General features: G+C 43.9%; 1 protein-coding gene across 3 annotated transcripts in view; it reads left to right on the forward strand.

Moving 5' to 3' along the window:
• LOC140395284 (uncharacterized) overlaps positions 1-22,685 on the forward strand; it is a 238,102-nt gene that overhangs the window by 12,803 nt on the left and 202,614 nt on the right. For 2 of the 3 annotated variants that reach the window (XM_072482859.1, XM_072482857.1), the window contains exons 2-3: positions 6,340-6,493; positions 7,796-8,021. In XM_072482859.1, the coding sequence (XP_072338960.1) occupies positions 7,832-8,021 (190 nt within the window). In that variant the 5' untranslated portion in view covers positions 6,340-6,493; positions 7,796-7,831. Of the gene's footprint in view, positions 1-6,125; positions 6,494-7,795; positions 8,022-22,685 lie in introns of those variants that run through there. The other variant, XM_072482858.1, reaches the window with a different exon arrangement.

The following is a 22,685-nucleotide window of genomic DNA, read 5'->3' on the forward strand; positions in this document are numbered from 1 at the left end:
GAGGTCCTTATTTAATACATAAAATTCTAAGAGGGAGTGACAAAGAAAGCATCCCCCTTGTGGGGCAGAACTAGAGGTCACAGATATAGGTTGAGAGGCGGTGGCATAATGGTATTGGGGAGGTAGTGACACAGTGGTATTGTCGCTGGACCCAGGATAATGATCTTGGGACCCAGAATCCCACCACAGCAGGTGGTGGAATTTAAAATCTCAATAACATATCTGGAATTAAAAGTCTAATGATGACCATGAAACCATTGTTGATTGTCGCAGAAACTCATCTGATTCAATGTCCTTTAGGGAAGGAAATCTGCCATTCACACCTGATCTGGCTGACTTGTGACTCCAGGCCCACAGTAATGTAGTTGACTCTTAAATGCCTGAAATGGCCTACCAAGCCATCAACTGCTAGGAAAACATAAAAAAGGAATGAAACCGGACGTGCCACCCTGCATCGAACCAGACACCGGAATCGATGACGGCAAACCCAACCCTGCAAAGTCCTTCTTACTAACATCTGGGGACTTGTGCTAAAGTTGGGAGAGCTGTCTCACAGACTAGTTAAGCAGCAGCCTGACATAATCATATTCACAGAATCATACCTTACAGATAATGTCCCAGACACCACTTTCACCATTCCTGGGTATGTCTTGTATCATCGTCTGTCCTATCATCGGCAGGACAGACCCAGCAGGGGTGGCAGCACATTGATATACAGTCGGGAGGGAGTTGCCCTGGGAGTCCTCAACATCGACTTTGGACTCCATGACGTCGCATGGTTTCAGGTTGAACATGGGCAAGGAAACCTCCTGCTTATTACCATGTAATGTCCATCCTCAGCTGATGAATCAGTACACACCATGTTGAACACTACTTGGAAGCACTGAGGGTGGCAAGGGTACAGAATATGCTCTGGGTGGGGGACTTCAATGTCCATCTACAAAAGTGGCTCGGTAGTACCACGACAGACCGAACTGGCTGGGTCCTAAAGACATAGCTGCTAGACTGGGACTGCAGAAGGTGGTGAGGGCACCAACAAGAGAGAAAAACATACTTGACCTCATCCTCACCAACCTGCCTGCTGCAGATGCGTCTATAATAATCTTTATTGTCACAAGTAGGCTTACATGAACACTGCAATGAAGTTACTGTGAAAATCCCCTAGTCGCCACATTCCGGCGTCTGCTCGGGTACACAAAGGAGAATTCAGAATGTCCAAATTACCTAATAGCACGTCTTTTGGGACTTGTGGGAGGAAACCGGAGCACCCGTAGGAAACCCACGCAGATACGGGACGAATGTGCAGACTCCGCACAGACAGTGACCGAAGCCGGGAATCGAACCTGGGACCCTGGCGCTGTGAATCATAGAATTTGCGGTGCAGAAGGAGGCTATTCGGCCCATTGCGTCTGCACTGGCCCTTGCCTCCACCCCATCCCAGCGACCCCAACTAACCTTTTTGGACACTTGAGGGCAATTTAGCACAGCCAATCCACCTAACCTACACATCTTTTGACTGGGAGGAAACCGTAGCACCAGGAGGAAACCCATGCAGACACAGGGTTTGGTGTAAAGAAATCCTGTGGCACAGAGCAGAGACAGGAAGAAGTCCCACAACACCAGGTCAAAGTCAACAGGTCCACCCGGAATCACCAGCCTCCAGAGCGCAGCTCCCCCAACAGGCGAGTGATGAAGTGATCACCTGATGTAGGAGCTGTGCTCCAAGCCAGTGACTCCAAACAAACCCGCTGGACCCCAACCTGGTGCCGCAAGACCTATGGCTTCATATGGTGAAGCCATAGTGCTAACCACTATGATACAGTGCTGCCACATAGCGATATCGGTAGAAGTGACCACAGCACAGTCCTTGTGGGGACAAAGTTCTTTCTTCAGATTGAAGATGTACCCTCCATTGTGTTGTGTGGCACTACCACCGAGCTAAATGGGACAGATTTCAAACAGATCTAGCAACTCCAGACTGGGCATCCTTGAGGTGCTGTGGGCCATCAGAAGCAGCAGGATTGTGTTCCACCCCAATCTGCAACCTCGTGGCCTGACCTATCCCCCACTCTACCATAACCACCAAGCCAGGGGATCAACTCTAGTTCAATGAAGTGTGAAAGAGAGCATGCCAGGAGCAACATCAGGCATACCGCAAAAATGTGGTGGTAAAGCTACAACACAGGACTACTTGTGTGCCAAACAGCATAAGCAGCAAGTAATAGACCGAGTTAAGCGATTCCACAACATACGCATAAGATCTAACCTATGTAGTCCTGCCACATCCAGCCGTGAATGGTGGTGGACAATTATACAACTCCCTGGAAGAGCCGTTCCACAAATATCCCCATCCTCCATGATGGAGGAGTCCGGCACATCTGTGCAAAAGACAAAGCTGAGGCATTTGCAACAATCTTCAGCCAGAAGTGCCGAGTGATCTACCGTGGGCAGCACTGTAGTACAGTGGTTAGCACTGTTGCTTCACAGCGCCAGGGTCCCAGGTTCAATTCCCGGCTAGGGTCACTGTCTGAGGGGGGGATGAAGTCTGCATGTTCTCCCCATGTCTGCGCGAGTTTCTTCTGGATACTCCGGTTTCCTCCCACAAGTCCCGAAAGACGTGCTTGTTTAGTGAATTGGACATTCTGAATTCTCCTTTGTGTACCTGAACAGGCGCCGGAGTGTGGCGACTAGGGGATTTTCACAGTAACTTCATTGCAATGTTAATGTAAGCCTACTTGTGACATTAATAAAGATATATATTATCTCGGTCTCCTCTGGAGGTCCCCAGCATCACAGATGGCAGCCTTCAGCCAATACGATTCACTCCACGTGATATCAAGAAACGGCTGAAGGCAATAAATGCTGCAACGGCTATGGCCCTGACAATATCCCGGCAATAGTACTGAAAGTTGTACTCCAGAACTTGCTGCACCCCTAGCCAAGCTGTTCCAGTACATCTACAACACTGGCTTCTACCCCGCAATGTTGAAAATTGTCCAGGTGTGTCCTGTACACAAGGAACAGGCCAAATCCATTGTCCGTCATCAGCAAAGTGATGGAAGGAATCATCAACAGTGCTATCAAGTGTCGCCTTACTCGGCAATAGCCTGCTCACGTTCCGCCAGGGTCACTTGGCCCCTGACCTCATTACAGCCTTAGTTCAAACATGGACAAAAGAGCTGACTGCTAGAGGTGAGAGTGACTGCCCTTGACATTAAGGCAGCATTTGACCGAGTATGGCATCAAGGAGCCCTAGTTAACCTGGAGTCAATGGGAATTTGGGGGGGGGGGGGGGGGGGAAGAAACCCACGGCTAGTGGGAGTCATACCTGGCACAAAGGAAGATGGTTGTGGTGGTTGGAGGTCAATCATCTCAGCTCCAGGACATCACTGCAGGAGTTCCTCAGGGTAGTGTCTTAGACCAAACCATCTTCAGCTGCTTCATCAATGACCTCACTTCCATCACAAGGTCAGAAGTGGGGATGACTGCGCAATGTTCGGTATCTCCTCCGATAACAATACAGTCCATGTTGTTATAGGCCAGAGCTTAGAAACCCAAAGTGCATTATGAAGTTCACCTGACCTATAACTCTGTTGAATTTGGCTAGGATGACCACAAGAGCCTTCACTTCAGGTGTGATTCATCAGACTTCCTAGGGGCTTTTATCAAAACAAAGTTTATAAGAATGTAGTTAACATATATAAGACACAGCAAGAATTGATCAATTACAAACATAAAGAAAACATAGCAGCTACACTGTAGATAACTCTTAATGAATCCCCCTTTAGTAGCTGTTCCAATTCAATAACATCCAATAAACCAAAACCTCTTTCAAGGACATGGCCCAGCACACTGTAATCTTGCTTGAATGGGACTGGTCCTTTCCCTGAGATCCAGTTCCAGCAGATTCAAAACTCCTTCCAGAAAGCAACTTTATCTTCAAAGTTACCAAGGCAGTTTCCCCACACCCAATGCACTTTCAGTTTCCTGGAACAGCTTTAAACTGAAAACAGGGAATCACTGCTTCTATTCTGCAGTCCAAAGCAACAAACAGAAACTGAAGCACAAACACTAAAAACCCTTCTCAACTGACAGCCACAGCCCAGCTCCACCCACAAATTACATCACTGAAGCCGTGCTACAAGTCATGTGGTAAGACCAAATCTTTCTTAAAGGGACATTCGGACGACAATGTCCAAATGCAGCAAAACTTGGACAATATCCGGGCTTGGGGTGGCGAGTTACATTCGTGCCACACAAGTGTCAGTCAATGACCATCTCCTACAAGAGAGGATCTAACCACCACCCCTTGACATTCAATGGTATTACCACCGCGGAATACCCACAGTCAACTTCCTGGGCGGTTACCATTGATCAGAAACTGAACTGGACTAGCCATATCAATACTGTGGCTACAAGGCAGGTCAAAGGACAAGAATCCTATGGCAAGTAACTCACCTGACCCTGCCCAAAGCCTGTCCACCATCTGCAAGGCACAAGTCAGGAGTGTAATGGAATAGTCACCACTTGCTTGGATGAGGAGTTCAAACAACACTACAAGCTCAAAACCATCTGGGACAAAGCAGCCTGCTTGATTGCTTCCCCTTCACATTCAAACCCTCCACCACCGTTGAACAGTGGCAGCCATGTGTACCATCTACAAGATGTACGGCAGTAATTCATCAAGGTTCCTCAGAAGCACTTTCCAAACCCACGACCATCTAGAAGGACAAGAGCAGCAGATACCTGGGAACCCCACCACCTGGAGGTTCCCCTCCAAGTCACCTACCACCCTGACTTGGAAATATATTACCGTTCCTTCACTGTCACTAGGTAAACATCCTGGAACTCCCTAATAGCACAGTGGGTGTATCTAAACCTCAGGGACTGCAGCAGTTCAAGAAGGCAAGTTGCCACCATCTTCTGAAGGGCAACTAGGGATGGGCAATAAATACTGGCCTAAGCAGCGACGCCCGCATCCCGTAAATTAATTTTTAAAAATTTAAGACCTGAAGAATTACTTCTCGTGGAGGGTGATGAATTTGTGGTACTCGCTGCCCCATTGTGGTGGAGTCGGAATCATTAAATGTTTTCAAGAAGGAGATAGATTTATGATTTCAAAAAACGGGTTAAAGGGACTTGGGGAATAGGAAAGTGGATTTGAGACCAGGAAGAGATCAGCCATGATCTGATTGAATGGCGGAGCAGGCTCAAAGGGCTGAATTACCTAATTCCTATTTTCAAATTATCTGCAAACAGTCTGTTTTCTTTCCTTCTAGCTACTTCACATGCCCTGTTTATTTTTAAACTTTGTGACCTGTTATATCTAGACATTGAAGGAGTAACCCCTAGTAAAAGACTACATTTGACGACCTCTGCCATATGGAGACCCATTTAATCAAGTTATCGAAATTGACCGGCAGCTTAACTGTTCTGAATTACTAACCCTTTCTACATTTTTTTGTAGATAATGATGAAGTGAACAGATCCCTTGCAGAATTCTGCTTTTAACTAGGCATCCATTAAATTTGGGCCATTAGTAACAACCCTGTATCAATGATTTCAGTTGGCTATATATCCAGCCTAGCAACTGAAATAATTTAATGAGTACACATTTTTGAATAGACATTTGATATTATTAAAAATGTGGAAACCAAGGCATGCAATGTGAATCGTTCCATTTTCAGCATTATTCCAGCCACTTCCTGAAATTATCCTTAAATTATTGAAGCAGGACCGACTTCTCATAAAATGATGGCCCAATTCTTTCGATCTCCAGATTGTCGTACCCTGGAGGTACCCCCCCCCCCCCCCAATGTGCACTGGGGACCCCTCTGAAGTCTGCAAACATTCACTACACTGAAATTGCCAATTAAATTTGGATATCAGTGGGATTATGGAACCCTTTGAAATTCTTAAATTCAAGTCATAAACTGGATTATTCTGCCACACTTCGCAGAATAATTACCCAGGAAGGTTAGAAGGATTAAAACTAGTTCTAGCTTGTTAACCATACTATTGACCCTCTTGACTTCCCACTATACTTCTCTTTCTCTCTCTCCCCCCCCCCCCCCTCCCTGAGCCAACCACGTGACTAACCCACCTTACCCCCTCACCCACTTTCCTTTCCCACCTACTTTACCTTCTCAAAAAAGTAACAGTACATCTGTTTTAACTGTTGCTGTTTTCAGCACTTCCTGTTGGATTGTTTTTCTTTAAGGATTGCCATGCAATTATTTATGTTTCACACAGTAATTTTCTGATGCAGTGTGTCAGCAAATGTCCCTTGTAGTGCTGCTAAACATTTGATTTTGTTTCTTCCTCCCTGACTTTGCTTAGGACCCACAGTTTGCTGCATTTAGCTTGTAGAAACTGGCTGCTTTCCATGACAATGGAGAAACAAAAGATGGTACAGTAAAATGTCTGTTATCCTGCATGTACTGGGAATGGGAGGTGCCAGTTAAGCAAATATGCTGGTTATCTGAAATGCAAGGTGAGTTATGTGCCTTCATACAATGAGAAAGCACCCCTCTGATCATCCTGGAGCTGACAATGGCCTTGTCATGCCTGACCCTGTGACGCAATAAGGTTGTTAAATTGCACTAGAGGCTCTTGTGAGATCCGCTATGTTCAGGACGCCTCGTGAAATCTAACGCGATCTCTCGAGACGTTGAGGCGCAATCCACATTTATATATTTCAGTGAGCAGTTCGGCTCACTTAAATATGTCTGCGTCCAATTCTCCCAGTGCCCAGAAACTAATGCCTGCGGCTCGGAAACCTTGCCATGATATCATTAGCACTGGTCCACAGAAGCATGGACCAGGCTTAACGGCAACTGGGAGGGTCTCCTAGGCCATCGCAGGCCCCCGGGTGGCCAGATCTGGGCAGGGTGGTACCCTGGCAATCCAACCATCTGGGCACCGGCAGTGCCACCCTGGCACTTCCAGTGGCCGGGTGGTGCTGGCAGGAGCACTGCCAGCATACCTGCCAGGTTGCTTGGGCCTGCGGATGCCCTGCCCTTATGACGTAGGGTGAGGGGGGACAAGAGGATCTCCTAACCAGTAAGTTGGGGGCGTTGGGATGTCAGGAGGCTATGGTGGGGGGGGTTAGAGATATCGGTGGCATTTAGAAATGTAAATTAATGTAAGTGCAGACATGTTGGGGTCTTAATTTACATCCTTTTTGTCAATAGCACAAAACAATTGCCATGACAGGCTCAAGGTTCCAGGAAGGGATGAAAATGGCAAAATTATATCCTCCTTTGCTAATGTCTACTCTTTTACAGTTGGGCTGAAATATTTCACTGCATCAGAAACGGGAAGCTTTTAAACTTCACGCCTCAGCTGGGACTAGCACTGATACTAGCACTGGGTGCCCAAAGTGAAAGGGCCTCCACTCTGCATCACTCAAGTTGAGCATAGAATTCACAAAACAAGAGAATTATCCTCAGCATGTCCTTGCATTCCCCATAAGAGTCCATACCCAGAGCTATAATGCTCTCCTGCGTTTAATTTACTGCAAGGGTATTAATTTTCTTGTTTATTCCATTCTTTGATTCCTCGTTGCTTGTTAAGGCACTTATCAAACTGCTACAATGCTGGTTGTCATGGCCCAGTGACTACCATTGGATTTGCCACTCCTTTTCACTACACCAATGGCATGGCTGAGGTTGGAAATTTGTGGGCAGGTATTAAATTTGCATCAGGCACTTTGATATCCTGCTGCCTCACTTGTGTGTTGCCTCAATGTACTTATTTAAAGGAATAGAAGTATAACGTTGATTTTGTCTTTCAGAATTTTTTTCTCTAAACGTGATCAATTGCAATAGAGATGTTCCATTGTAATTTCTGTGACATATGGACTATGTGTGTTGATGAGCTAGACATTCACATTCTGGAGACTCATGCTGACTTTCAGTCTTCTAACAGTCCTGAAAAATCATCTAATCAGATTTTTCCAGTTTTATCATGCCCTGACTTGCAGTCGACTCAGCCTGACATGCAAACATCTGTGAATTCTGGTAAGAGTTAATGTAAAAATGTTGGTATTTTGTTTTTTTGGCCAATTTCTTATTTCTGCATGTAACTGTACATCTTTTGTGGAATTGTAACTACTACTGTGTATGCAAGCAGTGAAATCCATAGTTCTCTTTCGGCAACACTGCTCAATAGATATATTTGATTCAACTATAGTTGACTGTTACAGTGGAGTGCTCGATTTGCACCCAAATAAAAGAGAACACTTGGAGATGACCAACAGAATAGAAATTGGGTGAAAACAGATACTGACCTATCTTCAGAATGTTGGAAGAGTAACTATGTGATTATTCTAGTATACCAAAGTAGTCAATAACAAAGACTAATAATAATTCCGGTGAAGTAACAATCCACGTTCTTTAATTTTTTGAATGCATTGGCGAACGACTTCTTCCTTGGCTGTGGTTTTCCTCCGGTACCTTGAACACTATTCAAATATGAATCTTGAAATCGTTTGAATGCAGGCTTTTAAAAAAAAAAAAAAAAAAAAATTTAGATTACCCAATTCATTTTTTCCAATTAAGGGGCAATTTAGCATGTTCAATCCACCTACCTTGCACATCTTTGGGTTGTGGGGGCGAAACCCACGCAAACACGGGGAGAATGTGCAAACTCCACACGGACAGTGACCCAGAGCTGGGATCGAACCTGGGACCTCGGCGCCGTGGGACTGCAGGCCACTGTGCCACTGTGCTGTCCTTAATGCAGGCTTTTTGCCAGTGGAAAATATTATGCCTCAGCATAAAATTGTCCTCATCTGACATTTGCGCTTGTTTTTCATTCTTTTACATAGATTCAGGAACATGAATTCTGGTGAACTAAAGGGTCTAAGCATGTTGTATTGGCCCCTTCTTCCTGTTCTGCTGAAACCAGCTAGTTTACCAGAGACTGGGGTTTGAAAACATTTTCTTATCTGGGTAACTTAATCATTGGTTAACTCAGCTGAGCCATTAAGGAGCATTTGATGATTAATAGAAGAACATTTGAAGAGCAGAATCATCCCCAGAAATTATTTTTATACATGTAATTTAATAACTAAACATTATATTCCAAGAATCTCCCGAGTTTAGTTTATAAATCCGCTGAGTTAATTGGACACTGGTGGGAGAATTACAAGTGACGTTGTGTTTGGGATGCAAAAGGAAAATTGACCAAGATGCTCATTAAGGCAAAATATTGTGGATGCTGGAGGTCTGAAATAAAAACTGAAGTGCTGGAAAAGTTCAGCAGATCTGGCAGCATCTGTAGAGAGAGAAACAGAGTCAATGTTTCGACTCCAATATGATTCCACTTCCAAAGAAGCACTTTGTTTTTATAATGCTGATTGTTACCTGCTGACCGTTGTTAAGAAATGCATGCATGTATGTGGCTCTGACACTCGTGTTATGGGCCAGGATTTAGAGAACCCTAAAGTGTATCCTGGAGTTCACCTGACCCACAACTTTGAATAGATTGTGGTTCTGGGGAGCACACGGGCTCACTCTGCAGGTGTGATGCAACAGAAATCTACAGTACTTTTAAATTAAAACACTGTTTATTCATGAAACCAGTTAACACTTTATAAACCCACAGTAAACATCTTAACAACTATTAACACCAATAAATCCCCCAAAGAATACAGTACTCTCTAAGTAACTCTTAATCTTGCCTTGCAACATCCATAAGACAAAAAGAACCCTTTTTACAGAAAGACATCCGGTTTAACTTCACTACTAAGAACAGTTATCACTTTGAAATCACCATAAGCTTGCAGAGATTCATACACATCTTGCTGTGACTGCAGCTTTTCCAAATCTAAAACAAAACTAAACACACCTGTAGCTGCAAGCCCAAAGTGAAAGTAAAAATTAGACAAACAGCTCAGCTCCACCCACACTCTGACATCACTGATAAACACCCATTTCTTAAAGGTACATCCACTACAGCTATTTTATAAAACCCCCATTTCTTAAAGGTACTCTCCCATGACACTCGTCACTTTCAATAAAGCATTGTCCTGGCTAATTCATTCATACAAAATGGTCTGGAATGAGCTGCTGGCATGTGTGAAAATATTTCCCAGTAGAAGGCACTGTTTTGGAGATGAACAAAGATACTTAGAAATGAGAATTTGTGCGAGCACTTGGGTTACTTGAAAAATTTAAATTTTACATTGCCTTACTCAAATTAGTTGGAGAAAGGTAAATGTTATTTCAATTGATTTGGTTCGATTATGCCTTCTGTAGCTAGATTTCTCCTAATATAGTCTACAATCCAGACATAACTACCTCAGATTGCAGAGCAAATTCTTTGAGCAATCTCATGTAGGCCAACTAAGGAGAAACAAACCTAAAATGAGCCAAGCAAGTAAGATTTTATTTTCTAATTTCTAGTAAAGTCATTCAAAACATATTGTCAATTCAGCAAATTCTGGGGAATGTCTTCAGGTTTTAGTTTTTAACCAAAAAAACTCCTACATCTATAACCTAATCCTTTGAGCCCTTTTTTATAAGAGAAATCTTTAAGTTAAAAGCCACGTGTTTCTGGCTATGTTCATAGAGTATTTGGATTAGAACATAAGAACTAGGAGCAGGAGTAGGCCATCTGGCCCCTCGATCCTGCTCCGCCATTCAATGAGATCATGGCTGATCTTTTGTGGACTCAGCTCCACTTTGGCCCGAACACCATAACCCTTAATCCCTTTATTCTTCAAAAAACTATCTATCTTTATCTTAAAAACAGTTAATGAAGGAGCCGCTACTGCTTCACTGGGTAAGGAATTCCATAGATTCACAACCCTTTGGGTGAAGAAGTTCCTCCTAAACTCAGTCCTAAATCTACTTCCCCTTATTTTGAGGCTATACCCCCTAGATCTGCTTTCACCCGCCAGTGGAAACAACCTGCCTGCATCTATCCTATCTATTCCCTTCATAATTTTATATGTTTCTATAAGATCCCCGCTCATCCTTCTAAATTCCAACGAGTACAGTCCCAGTCTACTCAACCTCTCCTCGTAATCCAACCCCTTCAGCTCTGGGATTAACCTAGTGAATCTCCTCTGCACACCCTCCAGTGCCAGTATGTCCTTTCTCAAGTAAGGAGACCAAAACTGAACACAATACTCCAGATGTGGCCTCACTAACACATTATACAATTGCAGCATAACCTCCCTAGTCTTAAGCTCCATCCCTCTAGTAATGAAGGACAGAATTCCATTTGCCTTCTTGATCAACTGTTGCACCTGTAAACCAACTTTTTGCGACTCGTGCACTAGCACGCCCAGGTCTCTCTGCACAGCAGCATGTTTTAATATTTTATCATTTAAATAATAATCCCTTTTGCTGTTATTCCTACCAAAATGGATACCCTCACATTTGTCAACATTGTATTCCATCTGCCAGACCCTAGCCCATTCACTTAACCTATCCAAATCCCTCTGCAGACTTCCAGTATCCTCTGCACTTTTTGCTTTACCACTTATCTTAGTGTCGTCTGCAAATTTGGACACATTGCCCTTGGTCCCCAACTCCAAATCATCTGTGTAAATTGTGAACAATTGTGGGCCCAACACTGATCCCTGAGGGACACCACTAGCTACTGATAGCCAACCAGAGAAACACCCATTAATCCCCACTCTTTGCTTTCTATTAATTAACCAATCCTCTATCCATGCTACTACTTTCCCCTTAATGCCATGCATCTTTATCTTATGCAGCAACCTTTTGTGTGGCACCTTGTCAAAGGCTTTCTGGAAACCCAGATATACCACATCCATTGGCTCCCCATTATCTGCCGCACTGGTAATGTCCTCAAAAAATTCCACTAAATTAGTTAGGCACAACCTGCCCTTTATGAACCCATGCTGCATCTGCCCCATGGGACAATTTCCATCCAGATGCCTCGCTATTTCTTCCTTGATGATAGATTCCAGCATCTTCCCTACTACCGAGGTTAAGCTCACTGGCCTATAATTACCCGCTTTCTGCCTACCTCCTTTTTTAAACAGTGGTGTCACGTTTACCACCCCAGAGTCTAGTGAATTTTGGTAAATTATCACTAGTGCATTTGCAATTTCCCTAGCCATCTCTTTTAGCACTCTGGGATGCATTCCATCAGGGCCAGGAGACTTGTCTACCTTTAGCCCCATTAGCTTGCCCATCACTACCTCCTTAGTGATAACAATCCTCTCAAAGTCCTCACCTGTCATAGCCTCATTTCTATCAGTCACTGGCATGTTATTTGTGTCTTCCACTGTGAAGACCGACCCAAAAAACCTGTTCAGTTCCTCAGCCATTTCCTCATCTCCCATTATTAAATTTCCCTTCTCATCCTCTAAAGGACCAATATTTACCTTAGCCACTCTTTTTTGTTTTAGATATTTGTAGAAACTTTTATTGTCTGTTTGTTTCTAAGCAAGTTTACTCTCATAATCTATCTTATTCTTTATAGCTTTTTTAGTAGCTTTCTGTTGCCCCCTAAAGATTTCCCAGTCCTCTAGTCTCCCAACTAATCTTTGTCACTTTGTATGCTTTTTCCTTCAATTTGATACTCTCCCTTATTTCCTTAGATATCCACGGTCGATTTCCCCTCTTTCTACCGTCCTTCCTTTTTGTTGGTATAAACCTTTGCTGAGCACGGTGAAAAATCACTTGGAAGGTTCTCCACTGTTCCTCAACTGTTTCACCATAAAGTCTTTGCTCCCAGTCTACCTTAGCCTCTTCTCTCATCCCATTGTAATCTCCTTTGTTTAAGCACAAAACACTAGTGTTTGATTTTATCTTCTCACCCTCCATCTGTATTTTAAATTCCACCATATTGTGATCGCTCCTTCCGAGAGGATCCCTAACTATGAGATCATGAATCAATCCTGTCTCATTACACAGGACCAGATCTAGGACAGCTTATTCCCTCGTAGGTTCCATTACATACTGTTCTAGGAAACTGTCACGGATACATTCTATAAACTCCTCCTCGAGGCTGTTTTGACCGACCTGGTTAAACCAATCGACATGTAGATTAAAATCCCCCATGACAACTGCTGTACCATTCCTACATGCATCCGTTATTTCTTTGTTTATTGCCTGCCCCACCATAATGTTACTATTTGGTGGACTATAGACTCCTCCTATCAGTGACTTTTTCGCCGTACAATTCCTGATTTCCACCCAAATGGATTCAACCTGATCCTCCATAGCACCGATATCATCTCTTACTATTGCGTGGCTTTCATCCTTAAATAACAGAGCTACACCACCTCCCTTACCATCTGCTCTGTCCTTCCGAATAGTTTGATACCCTTGGATATTTAACTCCCAGTCGTGACCATCCTTTAACCATGTTTCAGTAATGGTCATTAAATCATAAAATGAATGAATGAAATGAAAATTGCTTATTGTCACAAGTAGGCTTCAAATGAAGTTACTGTGAAAAGCCCCTAGTCGCCACGGCGCCTGTTCGGGGAGGCTGGTACGGGAATTGAACCGTGCTGCTGGCCTGCCTTGGTCTGCTTTCAAAGCCAGCGATTTAGCCCAGTGTGCGAAACCAGTTATATCGTGAATAGTTATTCACGATGATTTGTGCCATCAACTCATTTACCTTATTCCGAATACTACGAGCATTCAGGTAAAGTACACTTATGTTGGCTTTTATACCTGTAGCCACCTGGGTTGGCCACTTCCCGACTTTAAAATGGAGATCTGCTAAGAATGCAGGGAAATTCAGTCAAACGCAGGAAAAACAAGCAGGTGCAAAGTTTCCTGTATATCAGAACTTGCAGGAACCCAGACAGCACTGGGTTCGGTTTGACAGGTCATCTGGTGAGGGCCAGTGGCTCATCTCCTCAGCACCATGTGCCACTCTCTACGGTGGTCAGTGCTCTGTCCTCGGCCACCAAGATAAGTGGAAGAAAGTGTAGAGGGGACATGTTGGGGCAGTGGGAGTCTGCAATTCGCTGCCCAGGTTGGTGGTGGAGGCAGAAACCCAAAACTCTTTTTAGAAAGTACCTGGATCTGCACCTTAAGTGCTGTAAGCTACATGGCAGGTGGTATTAGAAAGGGCCTTGGGCTGGCATGGAAAAGATGAGCTGAATGGCCTCCTTCTTTGCTGCAACATTTCTGTGCTTCTCAAAGCAACTCCCACTTTAAAAAGTCATGGGCTCTGACATTGCTTCTTGGCATTTCAAGGAGTGTTCCCCCTATAGTGTTGTGGCATTAATAAATGTAATCAGATTTAACTGTTGGCAAGAACAAAGAACAGCATAGGAGCAGGCCCTTCGGCCCTCCAAGTCTGAGCCCATCACGATGCCTGTCTAAACTAAAACCTTCTGCACTTCCGGGGTCCGTATCTCTCTATCCCCATCCTATTCATGTATTTATCAAGGTACCTCTTAAACGTCGCTATCGTATCTGCTTCCACCCCCCCCCCCCCAAACTCCGCAGCAGCACATTTGAGGCACTCACCACCCTCTGCGTAAACAACATTTGACTCGCACATCTCTAAACTTCCCACTCACCTTAAACCTATGTCCCTGAGTAATCAACTTTTGTACCTTGGGGGGAAAAGTGTCTGTCTATCTAATCTGTCCATGTCACTCAAAATTTTGTAAACCTCTATCAGGTCACCCCTTAACCTCTGTAGTTTCAGTGAAAAAAGTCCTAGTCCCAGCACTGATCCCTGTGGAATACCTCTAGACACAGCGTTCTCGTCAGAAGACCACCCTTCCACAGCTACCCTCTCTTCTATGACCTAGCCAGTTTTGTATCCATCTTGCCAGCTCACCTCTGATCCTGTGTGACTTCACCTTTTGTACCATTCTGCCATGAAGGACCTTGTCAAGGCTTTACTGAAGTCCATGTAGAACAACATCCACTGCCCTACCCTCATCAATCACCTTTACGACTTCCTCTAATAACTCAAAAGAAACAACAATGAAAATTACACCACAGGAACAGGCCCTTCGGCCCTCCAAGTCTGCACCAACCATGCTGCCTGTCTGAACTAAAACCCCCTACCCTTCCGGCGACCATATCCCTCTATTCCCATCCTATTCATTTATTTGTCAAGACGCCCCTTAAAAGTCACTATCGTATCTGCTTCCACTATCTCCCCCTGCAGCGAGTTCCAGACTCCAACCACCCTTTAAACCTTGCACCTTAAACCTATGCCCCCTAGTAATTTACTCTTTCACCCTGGGAAAAAGCTTCTGACCATCTACTCTGTTCATGCCCCTCATAATCTTGTACACTTCTATCAGGTCGCCCATCAACCTCCGTCATACCAGTGAGAACCAACCAAGTTTCTCCAACCTCTCTTCATAGCTAATGCCCTTCATACCAGGCTACATCCTGGTAAATCTTTTCTGTACCCTCTCCAAAGCCTCCACATCCTGCTGGTAGTGTGGCGACCAGAATTGAACACTCTATTCCAAGTGTGGCCTAGCTAAGGTTGTATAATGCTGCAACATGACTTGCCAATTTTAAAATTCAATACCCTGGCCGATGTGAAGGCAAGCATGCCACATGCCTTCTTGACTACCTTCTCCACCTGCGTTGCCACTTTCAGTGACCTGTGTATCTGTACACCCAGATCCCTCTTAGTTCTGTACATATGGACGATAAGGGAATAGTGTAGATGGGCTTTAGAGTGGTTTCACAGGTTGGCGCAATATCGAGGGCCGAAGGGCCTGTACTGCGCTGTAATATTCTATGTTCTCTGCCTAGCAATACTCTTGAGGGTTCGGCCATTTACTGTATATTTCCCATCTGTATTAGACCTTCCAAAGTGCATTACCTCACATTTGTCCGGATTAAACGCCATCTACCGTCTCTCCGCCCAAGTCTCCAACCAATCTATATCCTGCTGCATCCTCTGACGGCCCTCATCGCTATCTGCAATTCCACCAACCTTTGTGTCGTCCGCAAATTTACGAATCAAACGAGTTACATTTTCCTCCAAATTATTTATTATATATTAGAAACAGCAAATGTCCCAGCACTGATCCTTGAGGAACACCACTAGTCACAGCCCTCCATTCAGAAACACATCCTTCCACTCTTCTATGACCGAACCAGTTCTGTATCCATCTTGCCAGCTCACCTCTGGTCCCGTGCGACTTCGCCTTCTGTACCAGTCTGCCATGAGGGAGCTTGTCAAAGGCTTTACTGAAGTCCATGTAGACAACGTCCACTACCCTTCCCTCATCAATCATTTTCGTCACTTCCTCTCAAAACTTGATCAAGTTAGTGAAACACTACCTCCCCTTCTCAAAACCACATTGCCTCTCGCTAATACGTCCACTTATTTCCAAGTGGGAGTAAGTCCTGTCTCGAAGAATCCTGTCCAATAATTTCCCTGCCACTGACTTAAGACTCACCAGCCTGTAATTACCTGGATTATCCTTGCTACCCTTCTAAAACAAAGGAACAACATTGGCTATTCTCCAATCCTCTGGGACCTCTCTTTAGCCAGTGAGGATACAAATATTTCTCTCAAGGCCCCAGCAATTTCCTTCTTTGCCTCTCTCAGTATTCTGGGGTATATCCCATCAGGTCCTGGGGACTTGTCTATCTTAATGTTTTTCAAGACCCCCAATACCTCCTTTTTGATCTCAACATGACCCAAACTATACATGCACTTCCCCAGACTCATCATCCACCAAATCCTTCACGTTGGTGAACACTGACGCAAAGTACTCATTTAATACCTCGCTCATTTCCTCTGGCTCCATGCATAGATTCCCTCCCCTGTCCTTGTGTGGGCCAACCCTCTCCCTGGCTATCCTCTTGCTCTTTACATATGTATAAAAAGCCTTGAGATTTTCCTTCATCCTGCCGGCCAATGACTTTTCATGACCCCTTTTAGTCCTCCTGGCTCCTTGCTTAAGTTTCTTTCTACTTTCCTTGTATTCCACACTTTCTTTGTGTGTTCCCAGCCTCCTAGTCTTTGACTGGGCTCACAATATCTCTCGTTATCCAAGGTTCCTGAAATTTGCCATACTTATTACAGGACCGTGCCGGTCCTGAATTCGTATCAACTTACACTTGAAAGCCTCCCACATGCCAGATGTTGATTTGCCCTTAAACATCTGCCCCCAATCTACATTATTCATTTCCTGCTTAATATTGTTGTAATTAACCTTCCCCCAATTTAGCACCTTCACCTGAGGATACACTTCTCTTGATCCATCGGTACCTTAAAAGCTGACTGAATTGTGAACTGCTCTCCTATTGAAACGTCAACCACCTGGCCGGGCTCATTCCCCAATACCCGGTCCAGTACAGCCCCTTCCCTAGATGGAGTATCTACATACTTTTTCAAGAAGCCCGCCTGGATGCTCCTGACAATGCCCCATCCACACCCCAGCACTAAGTGAATCCCAGTCAATATAGGGGAAGTTAAAATTACCCACCACAGCAGCCCTGTTACTTTTACACCATACCAAAATCTGCCTAAAAAATTATCTTGACTTAATTTCAGAGTAAAGTAATAATTTGACCTATTGAGTCTGTAGGTTGACTACATTCCAGACAGGGTTTAATGTTGGTTTGACGTGCAGTAAACTTAATTGCACTGTTTCTTTTTTAGAAATGTGTTCATGGGATGTGGGCTTTGCTGGCTCGGCCAGCATTTGTTGCCCTAAATGCCTTTGGGAAGGTGGTGGTGAGCTGCCTTCTTGAGCTGCTGCAGGAACACCCTCGTGCTGTTGGGAATGGTGTCCATGAATTTGCCCCAGTGACAGAAAAGGAATGCAACACAGTTCCAAATCAGGATGGTGTATGACTTGGAGGGTAACTTGCAGGTAGTAGTGTTCCCATGCATCTGCTGCCCCGAGCTGGTAGAGATCACTGGTTTGGAATGTGCTGTTTCAGGACCCTTGGTGAGTTGCTGCAGTGCATCTTGTAGATGTTACACACTACTGCTACTGCGCCTCGGTGGTGGAGGTAATGGACATAGAAGGTGCTGGAAAGGGTGCAAATCAAACAGGCTGCATTGTCCTTCATTGTATTGAGCTTCTTGTGTTGTTGGGGCTGTTTTCATCCAAGCAAGAGGAAGGTATTCTATCACAATTCTGACTTGACCATTGTAAATGGTGGCCAGACTTTGCGGAGTCAGGAGGTGAATTACTCGCCGCAGAATTCCCTACCTCTCACCTGCTCAAAGCCACAGTATTTACATGGCTCGTCCAGTTCAATTTCTGGTCAATAATAATCCCTAGGATGCTGAGATTGGAGGAATTCAGCAATGCTAATGCCATTGAATGTGAAACAAAAATGGTTAGATTCTCTCTTGTTGCAGATGGTCATTGCCTGGCACTTATCTGTCCAGGTCTTGCTGCGTATAGGCATGGACTATTTCAATGACTGAGTTGTGGTGAATGTACGAACATCCCCACTTCTGACCTTCTGGAGGGAAGGTCATTGAAGGAGCTGAAGATGGTTGGGCGTAGGACACTACACTGAGGAACTCCTGTAGTGATGTCCTGGGACTGAGATGATTGGCGTCCGACAATCGCAGCCATCTTCCTTTGTGGTAGCCATGACTCCCAACGAGTGGAGAATCTTTCCAATGATTCCCATAGACTCCAGATTTGCTAGGTTGTCTTGGTATTGCGCTCTGTCAAAAGTTACCTTGATATCAAAGTCTGTTAGTCTCCTCTTATCTCTTCGTTCAGTTGCTTTGCCCATGTTTGGACTGTTAGACGTTTTAGTTGCTGTGAAATGAAGAGTCTAAAGTTCTTGTTCCTTTTCACCAAACGCCCTTTATTTCACTTCCACAGGCTCTGCACAAAACTCTTAACAACACACCACCTGACAGAGGCCACCTGAAGCCCCTTTACATATCATTGTCAATTAATGGATACTTAACATAAATGAGACAACTAATTGCAATGTCTCTTAACCCATTACTTAACAGTCTCCCCTTGGAGAAAAAAAATAATTAGGTGTAAACAAAATTTCAAGAACTCAAAAACACACACATGATGTCGAGCCTCCCCTTTTTTTTGTTTGGACGAGAAAGAGAAAAAAACAGTCACAGAAACAAGCACCCTTCATTAACAATATCCAAAAGTTTCTGTGAACTCGCCCCTCTTTTCGTAAAACAGTCTGACAGTTGATAGCTCCTGCCGACCCATTTAATTGTTGTTATTTCCCCTCTGTCCAACATCTGCTTCAAACTTGCGATGTCTATCCGTAACCTCTTCTCATTGACACTTTTTGTGGAGTGCACATTTTTCCACGGATTTATTGTCAATGTGACAGTCAATAGGTATATTACCCAAATCCCCTAATCCCAAAATTTCTGTCAATATCATACTTATATAAAAAGCCATATCCACCGCCTCTACAAGGCTTAACGTCTCAGCAGCCAAAGTGCTTTTTACCACTCTCCTTATTTTCTTTGTTTCCCACACAAGTGGGCAACATTTACCATTGTCCCCCAAAAGGAAAATTATAAAACCTCCTGCGCTTGAAACCCCATCACATAAATTTGCGTAGGACGCATCACTATAAACTATGAGTTTCAAGTGCTTAAGATCACCTAAAACCGGGAACTTCAAAACACACTCCTTCATTTTTAGTTTGGCCAACGCTTTATTTGCTCTTATTATGTCTTCCACTTTGGGATCATTCATTTTTGTACTCAACTCTAAGACATCAAAACTCACGTCCGGTCTAGTCTGTCTACCTAACCAGCTCGGTTGCCCAATTAAACTTCGCAGTTGCTCTTTTTCTATCTTTGAAACCATTGCGTCTTTTTGTGAAACTCGGCCACGACTCATTGCTATTTGGGTGATGCTTTCCAAATAAGATTGCTGACGTAAAGTTGCCCCTAACTTAGTCTGTCCAATTTCCAGTCCAATATATTTAAATGCACTGGAAGCCTGACTTCCAACCCTGAATGTTTTCCTCAAACCAGAGATTACAATAGCTTCAAAATCACTAGTCCCACCCCACAGAAAATCATCGACATGCATCATAAAATTGACAGAAAGATTTCCTTTATAGTGCCAGTAAAACATTGCAGGATCTGCTTTCAACTGGCAACAGCCTAACTTTAACAAAACTGACCTTACCAAAAAATACCAGATCTAGATGCATAATTTAATCCATATACACATTTGTTCAACTTCCAGAGTACCCCTTCTGTGTTAGCTGCTTCTTTAGGAGGATGGAGAAAAATGTGTCTCTCGAGCTGATGCCCCTGCAAAAAGGCAGCTTTTGTATCTATAGATTTGCAATCCCATGCCTTTGTGGCTAATAGAGCCAAGAAGATCTTTAAAATAACCTTTCTTGCTGTAGGTGAATCTACCCTTAAATCCTGATCTTGTACGTTTTCTTCAAATCCCCTTGCCACAAGCCTGGCCTTTGCCTTATAAGTTCCACCCGGAAGAACCTTTTCCGTGCAAATCCATCTGTGGGATAGAGCTCTTTGTCCCCTATCTGGTACTTCCGTGTATACCCCAAATTCACTCCAACTATGCAATTCTTGCTGTTTAGCTTCTTGAATAACTTTTTCATCTAATTTATTTGAAGCCACCAAAATCTCACGTGCATGTGGGCTTCTACTCCTATTAGTATTCGTAGTCTTACTCATTTTTGGCAGTTGCCCTTTCGGAAAAATGGCCTGTTCTAATTCATACGAAGTGTTGTGTTCCTCCACAGAAATCCTGTCTATATCCGTTAATTGGTCCTCATAATTCTGTAACACATGCGTACCAGATGACTCTGGTTCCTCTTCATGTCTGTCTGCTCTGTCTAAATTTGTAATCTGTCCCCATTATCCTTGATGAATGCCCTAACAGTTTGATGACCATGTTGCAAAATAATTGTTTTGCCATCTATGCCTATGATCTTCCCTGGGCCTTTCCATTCATTAGAATTGTCTCTCTTATAGTATACCTTGCCTCCTTGCTGAAAAACGGCATCTGATGGCCGTACGTTATGTCTTAAAGCTCTGCGAATTCTTTCAGAGACTTCTGCTTCCGAAAAAGCTTTTCTACTGCTATGTAATGCATTTAAATGTTCAGCAAAACCAGAGCTAATTGTAGTCCCCTCCCAAGCTGGAGGCTGGTCATCCAAAATGGACGGAAGTTTAGGATTTCTACCAAATACTAATTGATAAGGACTATAGCCCCCAACCATCTGCAATGAATTCTTAGTATGTACTGCCCATGCTAAAGCTGAATTTAGCCTGCAATTTGGTTGATCTGCCAAAAGTTTCCGAAGCATGTCATCGATGGCAGCATGATTTCTTTCGCAGACACCATTACTAAATGGGCTTTCTGCAGCCGTATTCATAACTCTGATATTCATGTTTTCCCACATATCCCTAAACTCAGCATTAGCAAATTCTCCCCCATTGTCCGTAAGGAATTTTGCCGGTGGACCCATTCCTGTCCCTATCCATTTTTCCACGATTTGATTCAGAATTACTCCCTTTTCTTTACTTCGTACAACCATTGATTGACTAAATCTGGTTGCTAAATCTATAAAATGCAAAATAAATATATTATTTGCTTTATCCCAGATCTTTAGGTCCATGGCCACAATATCGTTAAAATCCCTGGCCAAAGGTAGGGTTACTATCAGTCGTGCTGGTGTCCTTCTGTACTTCCTACAAACTTCACAGCGGTCACTATCCAGCCATCTTTATCCTGGGTTCAGCCATGTATCTCTTTTTTCTTCCTTCTCACTCACTCCTTGGTTTGATCAGGAAAAGTTGTATCTTTCAAACCTTCACATTTGCACAGCAACCATCCTCTGCTACCATTGTTAGATGTTTTAGTTGCTGTGAAATGAAGAGTCTAAAGTTCTTGTTCCTTTTCACCAAACACCATTTATTTCACTTCCACAGCCTCTGCACAAAACTCTTAACAACACACCACCTGACAGAGGCCACCTGAAGCCCCTTTACATATCAGTGTCAATTAATGGATACTTAACATAAATGAGACAACTAATTGCAATGTCTCTTAACCCATTACTTAACATTAACCAAGGTTATAATCCGACCATGCGCTGAGAGTCCTTGGCAGGACCCAAACTGAGCATTATTCTGAGTAAATGCTCCTTCACAACACTTGATTACAACTTCCATCACTTTGCTGATGATCGAGAGTAGACTGAGAGGGCAGTACTTGACCACATTGGATTTGTCCTGCTTTTTGTGTATAGGACGTACCTGAATAATTTTCCACATTGTTGGGCAGGTGCCAGTGTTGTAGCTGTACTGGACCTTGGCTGTAATGCTGGTGTCTGGACATGGTATGGAATGATTCATTGAATATGACATTGTCAGGCAGTTGCTTGACTAGTCTGTGAGACTACTCTCCTATGTTTGGCACCAATCCTCAGATGGTAATAAGGAGGTCAATGGGCTGGGTTTGCTGCTGTTTCCAGTGCTTAGGTCAATGCTGGTTTCATTCCTTTTAGACTTTATAGTGTTTTATACAACTGAGTGGCCTTTTAGAGGGTATTTGAGAGTCAAACACATGGGCTGGGATTCTCCCTTCTGGGGACTAAGTCCCCACGCCGACGGGAAAACCGGCACCAACCACTCTGGCGTCAACAGCTTCTGAAAGTAAGGAATTCTCCTTACTTTCCGGGGCTAGGTGGACGCTGGAGATGTTGGCGCCGCTCCAGCCGGCGCCGAAGTTCGCACATGCGTGG

This window comes from Scyliorhinus torazame, chromosome 18 (assembly GCF_047496885.1).
Source record: "Scyliorhinus torazame isolate Kashiwa2021f chromosome 18, sScyTor2.1, whole genome shotgun sequence".
NCBI lineage: Eukaryota > Metazoa > Chordata > Chondrichthyes > Carcharhiniformes > Scyliorhinidae > Scyliorhinus > Scyliorhinus torazame.